Below are 14,493 nucleotides of genomic sequence, written 5' to 3' on the forward strand. Positions count from 1 at the left end.
TTTTTTTTTTTTTTTTTTTTGAGATGGAGTCTCGCTCTGCCATCTCCAGTCACTGCAAGCTCCACGCCATTCTCCTGCCTCAGCCTTCCAAGTAGCTGGGCCTACAGGCACCCGCCATCACGCCTGGCAAATTTTTCAAATTTTTTTAGTAGAGACGGGGTTTCACCGTGTTAGCCAGGATTGTCCCGATCCCCTGACCTCGTGATCCGCCTGCCTTGGCCTCTCAAAGTGATGGGATTACAGGTGTGGGCCACTGCGCCCGGCGTGTATTTTTTATTTTTTTAAAGTGTCCCTGCTAATAACAAAGATGTAAATTCCTGATTTGGGGTTAAAGATGTTTCAACGTGAGTTTCCATAAAAATGAAAGTTGGCATGAATGGATCTCAGATACCTTGGGAATGTGGCCCTACCCAGAAGTGACTCCCAGGGAAGGAGCAGGCCTGCTGCAGAGGGGGGTGACACAATGACAAAAGCCACCAGCTGCTACACCAGCCTGTGACCGACTCAGCAACATACAGAATCACTCCCATGGCATCTAAGACCACACCCTTCTGGATTTGGGAGGTGGCAACATACTGAGCATGTGCTCTGGTGACGTCAGGGAAGTAAGTGGGGACACAGCACCCACAGGGAGCTCTGAAGACAGGACAAGGGACAAGCTGCTTCTGTTGAGCACCTGGCCTGGGAAGGCAGTTGTCTCAGTTGTCTGTCACTCTTGTATTTTTCAACAGACTTTTAGGTGCCTACTTAAACTGGAGCTGGGGTCAGAGTTCCCTAGATGAGGAGGCTGGCCACTTTTTGTCTGGTGTGTGTGTGCTGCATCTGTACACGGTGCCAGCAGCTCCCCACGTCCTCCAAGGGTACACTTTCTTAACCACACACACACACCTGATACTTGTGGTGGTTGGTTTACAGCAGTAGGTTGTTGGGTGTTTATTCCCACAAAACACGTGAGTCAATCTGCATCCATCCTTCTAGCCTGTGACACGTGAGTTCTCAAGAGGACTTTGCTTTATAAAGGCTAGACCTGGTGGCAGGGCCTTGGCCAAGGTGGGGAGGGTGCCCTTGAAAAGGCAGAGGCCCTCAGAGGGTGGTGCTCCTCCATGTGAGTGCCCCCTCAGCACGAGAGGACCAGCCTGGATGCCCCTCCTTGGGAATACAGGGACCTGCTTTGCTTTGGAAAGTACAAACAGTGTGGGATCCAAGTCTCAAAAACGGATCCCATTAAACTGAGCTTTGATGACAGTTTTTAATTGTGCCTTTATTCAACTTAGTTCATTAAAAATGTACTTGTTTTAAAGATCCTATAAATAAAGTGACCACTCACATGGGATATAGGTCACCCCTCAGCATGTTACTTTTTTTTTTTTAAAAAGCAGTATTTCTTATAGGAATCTTACTGATCACACAGTAGTTACAATAATGTCAGATATGATGTATACAGTCTAAACGAGACAGGCCAGTTAAGAAGTTACATAATGTAAAAATACACATATTAAAAGTTAGCCAGGTGGACAGACGCATGCACTGGGGGGAGAGCAGGTGACGGGAACTCCTTTAACAATCGGTAGAGGGCCCAGATGCAAAGAATCTGGTTTTCCCCGTTACAGTAAACAGCTTTCACTAATGTATACAGGTATTCCATACATCTAAACACACAAGGGTAAGTTGTGACCTGCTACACATAGGGTCTAAAGTGGTGTAATTGTGATTTTCCTGTGATACTCCCAAGAAAATTATAAAAGCGAACCCCATGCAGGTAGTGGGAAGCACTGGTCTTTTATCACAGGTTGAACCTGAGGAGGTTTAACTCTTGACATTAGTATCTGTGAAGAGCGTATGGCTCTTTTTGCTATGTTTTCTCCACAACTGACATGCACTTAGTGTGGGAGAATTCTGATGGCTGGCTGACCTAACAGTGACAACTACTATTCAAAATGTGGGAACCTTTTCAGTAATATTGAGTTATACATTTAACATTAAAAAACAATGTGAATCATCCATAGCTTTAAGCCAGAAGGCAGAAGCGAGTGTGTCTGAATGTTAATGCTTTCAGTTACACCATTTTGTGGTTTCTACCGCTGTCTTCCAGAATGACACTGGTACTCTGCTGCTTTCCGTAACAACACAGGCACCAGTTTGAACTCAAAACCTGAAACAGAAGAAATGCCACTCTTTCTCCAGGGTCTTTTAAGAAACTAGATCAAAATTATAAATTATTCAAGTTTCCTTTTGAGTGGTGTCTTTACGTGTGTAACTATCTAGAGAACAAACCAGAACTGTCTACCCCTGCAAGAGTGTGGACTTTGGGTGTGGTTCTGTTAGGAGCTGGGGACCTCCAGCAGTTTACAGTCAGGGCCGTTTTCTTACACACACCTCATTTACCCTGCATTTGTGCCAACTCTGATGGCAAATGCATTTTGCGGGGGTTACGCTTCACAACTCTGGCCTAAAGATCCTCTTAGGGAGATCTCTCTAGCTGAGTAGAAAACTTCTACCCGAAAAGGCGGCGGGTTCTGTGAACCTGAAGAGAAGACTCAGGGTCTCTCTGAAAGCCTTTAAATTACTCCTGGAATTGCAAGTTCCTATTAGTGAGAAAAGAGCATTAAAATAACTTGAAGGTGTATTTTATTGGCAACTTAGAATGCAAAGTATTTTATTTTTAAATTTTTAAAATCTGAAAACAAGCTAGCCTACATTAAATAATATAGTTTCCAAAGCTGAACGTGCTCACTTGGAGCTCAGTTTTCTGCTTGAAACACAAACACAACTTCCTAACACTCCTAGGTGGGAACACTACTGTTGGATGATCTGTGATTAGATGAACTGATCCATCTCAGTTGGTAACATCCCTTTTTTTTCCTTGGTAAGGGTTTAAAAAATTCTAGAATAGATGTATTTTTCTAGTTTTACACTGACAATTTCATCCCGAACGTCTCCTGGGAGGCATAGACCATGTACAGGAATCCATCTTCATCCTTCTCACTCTCATACACCTCTGAGATTGGTGTGGAGACGCTGACCATGCTGTGGCCGTTCACCAACAGGAAGAAGGCTTGATTAGCATTGAGCTGTAAGCGCCTTCTATCGAAAGAAAACAACATGAAGAAATATTGACAACAATACAAGAAGGATGAAGCATGTGTTAAAATATCACCCATCTGATCGATAAAATATGAAAATTTTCTGAATGCTCTTGAATCCAATACTTCTCATAAAGCACAGGACATTTCCTTTGATTATACTGATATGAGCTATAATCACTGAAAGATTACACTTTAGGCTGACTTTAAACTAGTATGCTGTCTGAATAGCTGTTAAAATGTCTAATGTGAGAAAGCAGTTCAAATACAGTTTCCAAACTATTCTAAGATCTAAGCCTGTGCCATTTTTTGCCACTGAGTCTACATTCTCTTTAGCTTTGCTGTACAAAACCTTAATAACTTGTAACACTGATTTTCAACAGGAAACATCTACACTAGACGTTATGATAAAAGAAACTGGATCTGAAGTCTAGCAAGTAAGAAACATAAAACCTCAAGAAAAGAAACATTTTATAGTTTTAAGTTGAAATGGTTTTAATCAGAACTGAATTCAGCTGAAAAAGATTTTTTTGAAGATTTTAACCAGAACTAAAGATTTATCTGTAAGTTTCATAAAGAACAAGAAGTTACTCAAAGGAAATTTATTATAAAACAAAGGTGGCTGAATACCTAATTATCTTGATGAGCTCACTCATGTTGACATGGTCAGGTACAAGGAACTTTGTTTTATCCAGGACAGGAAGCTGCTTCTCACCCTTGTATCGTTCTATTATCACCTGGAAAGGAAGTCAGAAGTGATTTTAAAATAGTCATCAGGGCCGGGTGCGGTGGCTCACGCCTGTAATCCCAGCACTTTGGGAGGCCAAGGCGGGCAGATCATGAGGTCAGGAGATCAAGACTATTCTGGCTAACGCGGTGAAACCCTGTCTCTAATAAAAATACAAAAAAATTAGCCGGGCATGGTGGCGGGCGCCTATAATCCCAGCTACTTGGGAGGCTGAGGCAGGAGAAAGGCATGAACCCGGGAGGCGGAGCTTGCAGTGAGCCCGAGATCGTGCCACTGCACTCCAGCCTGGGAAACAGAGTGATGCTCCATCTCAGAAAAAAAAAAAAGTCATCAGGCTGGGCATGGTGGCACACGCCTGTAATCCCAGCACTTTGGAAGGGTGAGGCGAGCAGATCACCTGAGGTCAGGAGTTCGAGACCAGCCTGACGAACATGGAGAAACTCTGTCTCTACTAAAAATACAAATATTATCCAGGTGTGGCGGCAGGTGCCTGTAATCCCAGCTACTTGGGATGCTGAGACATGAGAATCACTTGAACCTGGGAGGCGGAGGTTGCAGTGAGCTGAGATTGCGCCACTGCACTCCAGCCTAGGGCATAGAGCTAGACTGTCTCCAATCAACAAATAAGTAAAATAGTCATCAACAACGAAAAATAGATAAAATGCCTCCTACATTCTAACTAGCACAAGCCAAAATGGGCTTTGAAAAAGCACATTCATTCGTTTCCTCGTAGCTCTCCTGTGAAGAGTGATCATTTGCTAGCTTAGACATCTACCCCTTACAACATACAGTACACGAGATACGATGTGGCTGCCACCAGGTAGGAAGTGGGGGAAAATACTTTGCTATGTATCCTTTGTGTTTCAATTTTGGAACAATGAAAAATACATATCTAGTCAGAAAAAGACCAAGCCTTACCGAAGCAGAGAGGCTGGGAGCTAGCTTCAAGCACAAAACATCTGAAATTCTCAATTCCAAAACTACCATATCCTGAGACATGGCTTAAGTTCTAATGAAAGTAAATGCATGTGTTTCGGGAGCCGCGGTGGCTCTGAATGGTTGTCCTGGCACATACGGAGGCAAGACTATGCGTTCGAGGCCAACCTGGGCAACATAAAAACCTCTCATCCATTAAAATAAATAAATAGATAAATAAAGTAAATGCATGTGTTTTAATAAATGTGTAAGTTCCTAATTATAGTAATATGCTCAATGTTTTTCCCCACTGGAGACTATTTGACATGAAAAAATTATATTTGACAAGGTGAGTAGAGTCCATTATTAGATGGTTCTACAGACAAAGTTTTGTGCATAATGACCTGGTACTTTCATTTTGAGAAAATACTTCTTTAAATGAGGTTAAAAATACAAGTATTTGAGGCTGGGTGCGGTAGCTCATGCCTGTAATCTCAGCACTTTGAGAGGCTGAGGCAGGCAGATCACAAGGTCAGAAGATCGAGACCATCCTGGCTAACATGGTGAAACCCCGTCTCTACTAGAAAAATGCAAAAAAAAAAAAAACAAAAACAAAAAACTAGCTGGACACGGTGGCGGGTGCCTGTAGTCCCAGCTACTTGGGAGGCTGAGGCAGGAGAATGGTGTGAACCCAGGAGGCGGAGCTTGCAGTGAGCCGAGATTGCGCCACTGCACTCCAGCCTGGGTGACAGAGCGAGACTCCGCCTTAAAAAAAATTTTTATATATATATATGTATTTGAACTACACAGGGAACAAATATAGTTTCATATTATTAATTTAAATAAATCTATCAGGCCGGTGTGATGACTCACACCTGTAATCCCAGCACTTTGGGAGGCCGAGGCGGGTGGATCATGAGGTCAAGAGATCAAGACCATCCTGGCCAACATGGTGAAACCCCATCTCTACTAAAAATACAAAAATTAGCTGGGCGTGGCGGGATGTGCCTGTACTCCCAGCTACTCAGGAGGCTGAGGCAGGAGAATGGCGTGAACCCAGGAAGCGGAGCTTGCAGTGAGCCGAGATTGCACCACTACACTCCAGTCTGGGCGACAGAGCGAGACTCCGTCTCATAAATAAATAAATAATCCATCAGCTCCTCACCATACTTCCTTTCCATGGAGCAAAATATTTTGTTTTTTAATTCTAAGCTGCTATAATATCTGACCACAGATGAGCCTCTGAGTCTCATTAGCGTCTGTGTTTACTGAGCGCTGCAGACATCTTCTCTATATACAGTAATTCTTCTACCCTATCACAACAAAGAGAAGTTGAGTGGCAGGAATGGGAAATCTTTACATGCTTCTTTGGGAAAGAAAAATGCTTATTTGTACATTGTTCCATTGTGTGAGACCTACATAGGGTTCTGTGTAAGGCTGAGTCAAGCTGTCATCACCTTCCCTGGTAAGTTTGAGAGCTTTACCTGGCAGGCATGTTCAGAAGTGTGATATCCACAAGGAAATATCAGTGTGTAGGCTCCACCTGCCTGAGTTTAAGTGGTAGCAGAAATTAGAGGCAGTACAGAAATCTTGGATCCTGAGGCCAGCCACTGGCTCATGCCTATAATCCCAACACTTTGAGAGATCAAGGTGGAGGATTATTTGAGCCTAGGAGTTTGAGATCAGCCTGGGTAACACAGCAAGACCCTGTCTCTACAAAAAAACTTAAAAAATTAGCCAGGTACGGTGGCGTTCGCCTCTAGTCTCAGATACTCAGGAGGCTGAGGAGGGAGGACTGCTTGAGCACAAGGTGGTTGAGACTGCAGTGAGCTATGATTGCACCACTGCACTCCAGCCTGGGAAACAGAGTGAGACCCTGTCTCTTAAAAGAAAGGATACCTCCTTCTAGGTTGTGAAGCTGACATCCAGGGTTTGGCTGTCTGGTGATTCCTATAAAAACCCTGTCAAGTGGATGCACTTACGCAGTGCTCTCCTCTGTGTACATTCGTGACTGAAACCGAGGCCTGAGACTACCTACCGGGATTTTGGTTGGATGCTGCTCTCGAATAAGTCGGACATCTTCTACTCTTTGTTCTGCAATGAAATGAAGAGATAGAAGCATTATGAAGGGCCAGTTTCTTTCCAGCACTGCTGCTGGTCCTACACCCAAGCTCAGCTGTTAGCTGTGGCACAGCAGAACGGTGAAGACATCTCTCCTGGAACTTAAAGACACAAAACATGAACACTTCACATCCGATAAAGGTTTGTATCTAAGGCCAAAGGCAACATAACATACATGGCTCTATATCAGGTGATAAGGACACAGACCAGGAATATGGGACAACTAATTTCAAGGAACTGGGAGCCCAAGTTTGTGGACAGATATACAAGGCAGATCCACTGCATGAGTCCCAATCCTTCCTCCAAAGACCACTACTACCTAGAATATTAACTTCAATTTTTGTTAATTTTCCATAGTTGAAAATGGAATCCATTATATCCCTTATAAACCAGGAAATGCAATTTTCTCTTATCACTTCCAGCTTTTTAATGATATGGTGCCTAAGAGAAAAACCGCTCAAGAGAATGGAATATGAGGCCGGGCACAGTGGCTCACGCCTGTAATCCCGGCACTTTGGGAGGCCGAGGTGGGCAGATCACTTGAGGTCAGGAGTTCGAGACCAGTCTGGCCAGCATGGTGAAACCCCGTCCCATCTCTACTAAAAATACAAAAATTAGCCGGGCGTGATGGCACATGCCTGTAATCCCAGCTACTCAGGAGGCTGAGGCAGGAGAATCACCTGAACCTGGGACACGGAGGTTGCGGTGAGCAGAGATTGCGCCACTGCACTCCAGCCTGGGCAACAGAGCAAGATTCTGTCTCAAAAAAACAAAAAAGAACGGAATATGGAAAGAAAAAAAAATACTCTTGAGTTTTAGTTTTCTTCAGTACCTAAGAGAAATCACAGCTTAAGACACAAAGTCTACTGTTGAATATATTTCTAAAAACATCTATTCTCCCTTTTAACAGAACGACTTACTGATTCAAAGTTCAACAGCTGTACTAGACTGTGGGCAATACAAGAAAAAAAGCAAGCCAAGTTCAGTTCTCAAAAACCCACAAATATAGTTGGAGAGAAGTCATTTACAAAGCAATACATGTATTAAAAAAAAAGGCAATATGTGAACATATGACTTAGATGGCATTATTTAAAACCTCCAAAAAAAAATGAGCAAAATCACCTTGATTTACTATGGTAGGATTGATTCTCATGCTAAGGGCAAATAAATAATCAATGTCATGAACTTCTTGAGACAGAAAAAAGATAGTGTGACCTACATAAAGATGACGTTACTCTAACATCATTACCAATCTCATTCGGATTAAAAAAAATTTTAGTATCACTTTTTTTTTTTTTTTGAGATGGAGTTTCACTCTGTTGCCCAGGCTGGAGTGCAGTGGTGCAATCGCCGCTCACTGCAAGCTCCGCCTCCCGGGTTCACACCATTCTCCTGCGTCAGCCTCCCGAGTAGCTGGCACTACAGGCGCCCGCTACCACGCCTGGCTAATTTTTTTGTATTTTTAGTAGACACGGGCTATGGTTTTCATCCATAGCCAGGATGGTCTCAATCTCCTGGCCTCATGATCCACCTGCCTTGGCCTCCCAAAGTGCTGGGATTACACACGTGAGCCACCGCGCCTGGCCCAATTTTAGTATCACTCTTTATAAAAACTTCTAAAATTCCTATTTTCAAGTACTGCCATAAGTTCGACTTCTGTCTCCCCATCCAAAATTTTCAAATCAGCTTCTAAGATACATTACTAAATATAAACATCTTTGCCACAAAGATTGCAAACTCATGGATTTCTACCAGTGCATATTCCTATTGAATAAATATGCAAATAATGATAAATTTAGTGGCCGGGTGCAGTGGCTCATGCCTGTAATCCCAGTACTTTGGGAGGCCAAGGCGGGTGGATCACAAGGTCAGCAGTTCGAGACCAGCCTGGCCACGATGGTGATACCTCAACTCTACTAAAAATATAAAAATTAGCTGGGTGCGGTGGCAGATGCTTGTAATCCCAGCTACTCGGGGGGCTGAGGCAGGGGAATTGCTTGAACCCGGGAGGCAGAAGAGGTTGCAGTGAGCCAATATTATGCTACTGTACTCTAGTCTGGGTGACAGAGAAAGACTATCTCAAAATAATAAAAAATAAAAAATAAAAATGATAAATTTAGATATTGTTAATAGTAAAATTAACCTAGTGGCTCTTATCCTTTGACTACTTCTCTACTCCCCAGCGAGGTTCTCAGTGACCGCTCATCATCACTCCTCCTATCTATGAGACCTCTTCCTATGCCTGTCCCACCCCAGACCCTCTTCACAATAAAAACCTCCATTGTGTCTGTGTAGATTATTTCAGTATACAGGGAAAATCACGATTTAATTCACTCCAGCAAATAAATGATACTTCTTTCATATATCCTGGAATGTTTCACATTTAAAAGCTTATCCTAATAAATCTAAAAGCAGAAACGTTCAGACAGAGGGGAAAGATTTTTTTTTTTTTTTTTTTGAGATGGGAGTCTCCCTCTGTCACCCAGGCTGGACTGCAGTGGCACAATCTTGGCTCACTGCAAGCTCCGTCTCCCAGGTTCACACCATTCTCCTGCCTCAGCCTCCCCAGTAGCTGGGACTACAGGCGCCCACCGCCATGCCTGGCTAATTTTTTGTATTTTTAGTAGAGATGGGGTTTAATCATGTTAGCCAGGATGGTCTCGATCTCCTGGCCTTGTGATCCAGCCAAACCTAGTTTCTTATATTAAAAAAATCTTTCCGGCCAGGCGTGGTGGCACACGCCGGTAATCCCAGCACTTTGGGAGGCTGAGGCGGGTGGATCACCTGAGGTCAGGAGTTCAAGACCATCCTGGCCAACATGGTGAAACCGTCTTTACTAAAAATACAAAAGTTAGCTGGGCGTGGTGGTGGATGCCTGTAATCCCAGCTACTCAGGAGGCTAAGGCAGGAGAATCACTTGAACTCAGGAGGCGGAGGTTGCAGTGAGCTGAGATCATGACACTGCACTCCATCCTGAGTGACAACAGCGTGAGACCCTGTCTAAAAAAAAAAAAAAAAAAAAAAAAAGGAAAGAAGAAAAAAACATAAAGGCTCTATGAAGTTTCAAAGTCAGACACTATAGTGTTTAAAGTTATCTTTACCCTGATTTATTCCCAAAATACGACCTAAAAAGACCAAAATGATTATTTTCATGAAAGGTGTGAAGTATAAAGACAAGTTACTTCCTTAAGCTGTAAAGAATAGCACCCAAGTCTCCCATGGGAGCATCTTAGCAGCCTGTCCAGCAGCAACGAAAACCCAGTGCTGAGCCTGGAGGAACTGGCTGTACACAGTATGCACTGACGCTCCACTCATTCTTCAGGAGACAGCTGTTTTAGGGGCTAACAGTATATTCAACAGAAGCATTATGAACAGCACAGTCAATGGCACAGAAGAGGGCAAGTCTTTTACTTCCTTAGTTTCCTAATGCTGTAATGATCTGTTTTTATTTGTCTTTCTCAACAGACTGTCCCCCTGGCAGTCAAGGACCCAGCTCGAGGCCAAACTGTGTTCCCCCAGGGCTTAGGCTTTACATAGAAGATAGTTAATCAACAACTGAATGATTGCTCCAGATGCACACCAAAATCTAATCTCCTTCCCCATATTCCTTTCTTCTAAAACAAAAAAGAATCCTTAGAAGCCTTTACAAACGTTAAAATAAAGGGTAGGAGCCTAAGGTTTCCTATTTTAATGAACACGTTATTTGCAAAGTTGTTTTGAGATATCTTCAGTCATTTTAAGTACAATTTCAGTTACACATATTTTCCAGGATTTACTTCTCAGAGAGGAATTGAAGCATTCCCCCTCCCCAGGCCAGGCATGGTGGCTCACACCTGTAATCCCAGGGCTTTGGGAAGCCAAGGCAGGAGGATCACTTGAGGCCAGGAGTTCAAGATCAGCCTGGGCCACACAGCAACAACAACTCTATGTCTGTTTTTTTTTTTTTTTGTAGAGATGTGGTCTCACTATGTTGCCCAGGCTGGTCTTGAACTCCCGAACTCAAGCGATCCTGCCTTGGCCTCCCAAAGTGCTCGGATTACAGGTGTGAGCCACCATGCCCCACACAATTTTAAATTCCAGTTTTCCAATACATCTCCCAGGACACACTATGTGTCCTGACTCACACAGTCTTGGTCCACTTAATATACTGGAAATGATGGCTACCTACTGGAAACTGGAAGAATTCAGGCCAGGTTAAAGGTACCAGTCCAGACTCTGCCACTAGGTGGACCATGATCTTCATCGCCAGGCCCCACCCAGTTTCTTTAGCTACAAAAGGAAGGGGTTCTTTTCAGTGAGTCTTAAAATCCATTTCAACTTTGAGAACCCTCTCAATCCTGGTAGAGTTTATCAGCAGAGCTATACTCAGTTTTAACCTTAAACTCACTCACTCGGCAAGAGAAGGCACCACTCAAGCTAATGGGGCTAATCTTAGACTCCATAAAGAGGTTCTCTCCAAGGATTCATTTCCCTCACTTACTGTGCTACACATGTCTGAAAATTGTCAGTAATCACGATCAAAATTACCAAAATATTCATGAACTAGAAAGATTTTTTAATTACCAAAATCAGAAGCAAGGAAAGGTAACAGCTGTTAAAAGATACTTAAGACGTTTCTACAAAGTGACTATTAAAGAGACATTTAAAGGGGAGGGGGCAAAATAAAGGTGAGCCAAGGGAAAAACCCTGAAAATACAGAGTATATAAGATACACACATCGAGGGGAAGGAAAATGGGGCATTATTGCTGGTCTACCCTCAGGGCCACTTTTAGGTTCCAGGAAATTCCTTGTTCGGATGTGTTAATCTCGCATTTCCTACCCTTACTACCTACTCTTCGCAGAGATTTTTCCAGAATAACCCAAAAGTACTATAAGCAAAAAAGAAAATAACTATAGTTTCTGTTATGAGAAAAAAGGCATCTCTCCTACACAAATGTTCCCAGTTAACTTTTCACTGGTGAAAACAAAAGCCAGATCTGAGGTGGGCCGATGGATCGCTTTAGCCCGGGAGAGGTCGAGGCTGCAGGGGGCTGTGACTGCACCACTGCACTCCAACCCAGGTGACAGAGCGAGACCCTGTCTCAAAAACAAAAGAAAGAAAGAAAATCTGCCTTAAATGCTGCTCTCAGGGCTCAATAAGCCTAGACACTAGTAAGAGTTCATTAAGGTCACTAACAAGAAAACTTCTAACAAAAAAGGCACGTCTAAGTCTTGCTAACCAACGGACTGCCTCAAGAGGCTGTTGGAAAAGATACGCTTGGCAAGCCAAGGCCCATTTTCATTTACTGAAGTTTCTCAGGCGCAAGAAATAAAATAACGGTCAATAATGAGACGTGCAAAACTATATCCAAACTCAAATAAACGCTAAGCTCTTTCTAGACTCCGGGAAACGAGGCAAAAGCAGACAAACAGCACCACTGTGTGGGCTCCCGACGAGGATGGCGGCAGACATTCGCCGTCCACTGGGATGAACGCGGTGCTTCCCTACCAAACCGGTGCCTGGAGCTTAGGCAAAAACAGATATCCGGATCTGCTGCGTTCTCTTGCTCAAAAGGGAAAGAATCACTTCGCATCGTCTGCGTGGAGTAAATATTGTGATGGTGACACCTGCACGTTTAACCAAATGCCAGGACACCTAAGTTGGGTTTCCAGTCTGAACTGGCGGAAAAGGGATGTATTCCTGGTGTCCAGGTGAGAACGGAAACGCAAACCCAAGAGAAGTCTCCCACCCCAGCTCCCGGGCTACACACACTACTGTCAACACCGCCGTGGGCCGTCCCGGGCGCGGCGGGGCCGGGGGCCCAGCACGTTCCCCCGCTCTCGACAGAGGCTCTGGGGTCTGTAAGGGGCACTCGCAGCCGGGCGGGCTCCCTCGACGGGAAAACTCGCCCTGAAGGTGACGCGCCGGGTCCCGGCGCAGCCCGGCTTCAGAGCCGAACTGTCCAGCGTGGCCCCGGGGGCCCTTGGGCCCCAGAAGCGCGACCCTCGCCCGGCAGCACGCTCGAGGGGGCGGCGGTGGCCGGGGTGCGGCAGGGACCCCGCCGCGGAGGGCGCCGGGTGATTCAGCAGGCCCGGGGGCCCCGAGCGCACCGGTCCCCGCCCGCCCGCCGCGGGCTGCCTCCTCCTAGGCCTCCGAGGGGTCCGCAGGCCGCCCCGGCCCAGACCAGCCCCCGGCCCTCCCGGCTCGGCCCCGGCCTGGGTCCCTCACAGTGCCCCGGGCCCCGCGTCCCTCGGCCCCGCCGGCCGGCAGCCACCGGCCCCGCTCGGCCTCCCGGCTCGGCCCCGGCCCCTCACGGCGTCCCAGGCCCTGCCGCCCTCCACAGCTCGGACCCCGGACCCGCCGCACCCGGCGCCCTCGCGGCGACACTCACCGAAGGTGCGGCGCTGCTTGAAAGTCTTCTCCGACGGCATGGTGCGGGGATCTGGGCGGCGGCGGCGACGACGCGAGGGTCCCGGCGGCTCCTGGAGGCGGCGGCGGCTGCGGCGGCGAATCCGACTCTGGCGATAGCTACTTCCCTTGTGTCTTCTCAGCCCGCAGCCTCGTCAGGTGACTCGCAGCGCGTCACCGAGGGGCGGGGCCAGAGCCGGCCAGGGCCGCCGCCATGGCGGGCGTGGCGGAACACAGGAGAGGCACGCAGCGTGGGGGCGGGGTAGGTGTGTGCGCATGCGCGATGAGTGAAACGGGCGCTCTGCGCATGCTCCCGGTGGTGCCCTTGCCCCGCCCAGCAATGCTGAGCGCCTGAGGCGCCTGAGGTGACGGTTGTGGGCGCTCAGGAGCCTGCTGCCCGGCCCTGAGGAGAGGGCAGCGCGGGGCGGGGGAGGCTGAGCGACGGGCGTGGTGTCCCGGGGCGCTCTTGAGGGAGCGGTCCAAGGAAGGGACATGGGGTAAACCCGACCATCCCTTCCCCTCCGGAGAGAGACTTGGCGGCGCGGGCCCAGACGCCGGCACCCCGGGCTGAGGCGCGCAGGGCAGGCCGCGTCCTCTTCGGGAGACAGGGTCGCCGCTCGCCCGTGGAGCCCCGGCCCCCTCCGCGTGCGGTCCGTGGGTGGCTTCCGGGGAGCGGCCGCTGGGGACCTCCGCCCGCAGTCACTCGACGCCCAGCCTTGGGGCGTCTACGGAACTGCTTTTGTCCCGAGGCCTTCATCCTGGGACGCCCCTGCTGGCTGTGAGATCTTCCTCCCGTTAGGTCGCCCGCGACCGCCAGGCTGCCCCACGTCGCTAGCCGCCCTGTCCACCCCTCAGCGTCCCAGCCACTAAACTCGCGGGACACCTTACACTCGTGACAGTTTTTGAGTCTCGGACTCATCTGTAACAGGGCAGTCAGATTTGAGGACTGCAAATGGGCCGCAGGGCGTCAGTCACCAGGCGGTCTTTGGTTGCTATTGCCCACCTCAGCCTATGGCCAGCGTGTCTCTGTAGGAACAGCACTAGATCCTTTGGGGTTTTTTTTTTTGAGACAGGGTCTTGCTCTGTTGCCCAGCCTGGAATGCAGTGGCGCGATCATAGCTCGTGGCGGCCTCGACCGCCTGGGCTCAAGGGATCCTCCTGCCTCGGCCTCCCCAGAAGCTGGGAGTAGAGCCGCCATCTCGCTTTGTTGCCCAGGCTGGTCTTGAACTCCTGGCCT

General features: G+C 47.2%; 1 protein-coding gene across 2 annotated transcripts; it reads right to left on the reverse strand.

Annotated features, from left to right (window-relative positions):
• Nucleotides 1-1,239: 1,239 nt before the first annotated feature.
• Nucleotides 1,240-13,881, reverse strand: MAP1LC3B (microtubule associated protein 1 light chain 3 beta). 2 transcript variants are annotated; one of them, XM_009197010.3, is made up of 5 exons: nucleotides 13,240-13,504; nucleotides 6,785-6,840; nucleotides 3,714-3,820; nucleotides 2,920-3,084; nucleotides 1,240-2,152 (listed from the first exon to the last, which is right to left on the reverse strand). In XM_009197010.3, exons 1-5 carry the CDS (start codon nucleotides 13,277-13,279, stop codon nucleotides 2,146-2,148), a joined length of 375 nt encoding a protein of 124 aa, XP_009195274.1. In that variant the 5' UTR covers nucleotides 13,280-13,504; the 3' UTR covers nucleotides 1,240-2,145. The 2 variants fall into 2 exon arrangements, with proteins under 2 accessions (XP_009195274.1, XP_003917334.1); XM_003917285.4 differs by having other exon boundaries at nucleotides 1,241-3,084; nucleotides 13,240-13,881.
• Nucleotides 13,882-14,493: the final 612 nt, after the last annotated feature.

This window comes from Papio anubis, chromosome 18 (assembly GCF_008728515.1).
Source record: "Papio anubis isolate 15944 chromosome 18, Panubis1.0, whole genome shotgun sequence".
In the NCBI taxonomy this organism is placed as follows: domain Eukaryota; kingdom Metazoa; phylum Chordata; class Mammalia; order Primates; family Cercopithecidae; genus Papio; species Papio anubis.

Bases quoted from the DNA above. Each gene is read 5' to 3' on its own strand.
- MAP1LC3B (XM_003917285.4), bottom strand. From the start codon at position 13,279: ATGCCGTCGGAGAAGACTTTCAAGCAGCGCCGCACCTTCG. The intron at 6,841-13,239 runs GTGAGTGTCGCC...ATTTCATTGCAG, and splicing joins CAAGCAGCGCCGCACCTTCG to AACAAAGAGTAGAAGATGTC. The intron at 3,821-6,784 runs GTAGGTAGTCTC...CTTCCTTTCCAG, and splicing joins AGCATCCAACCAAAATCCCG to GTGATAATAGAACGATACAA.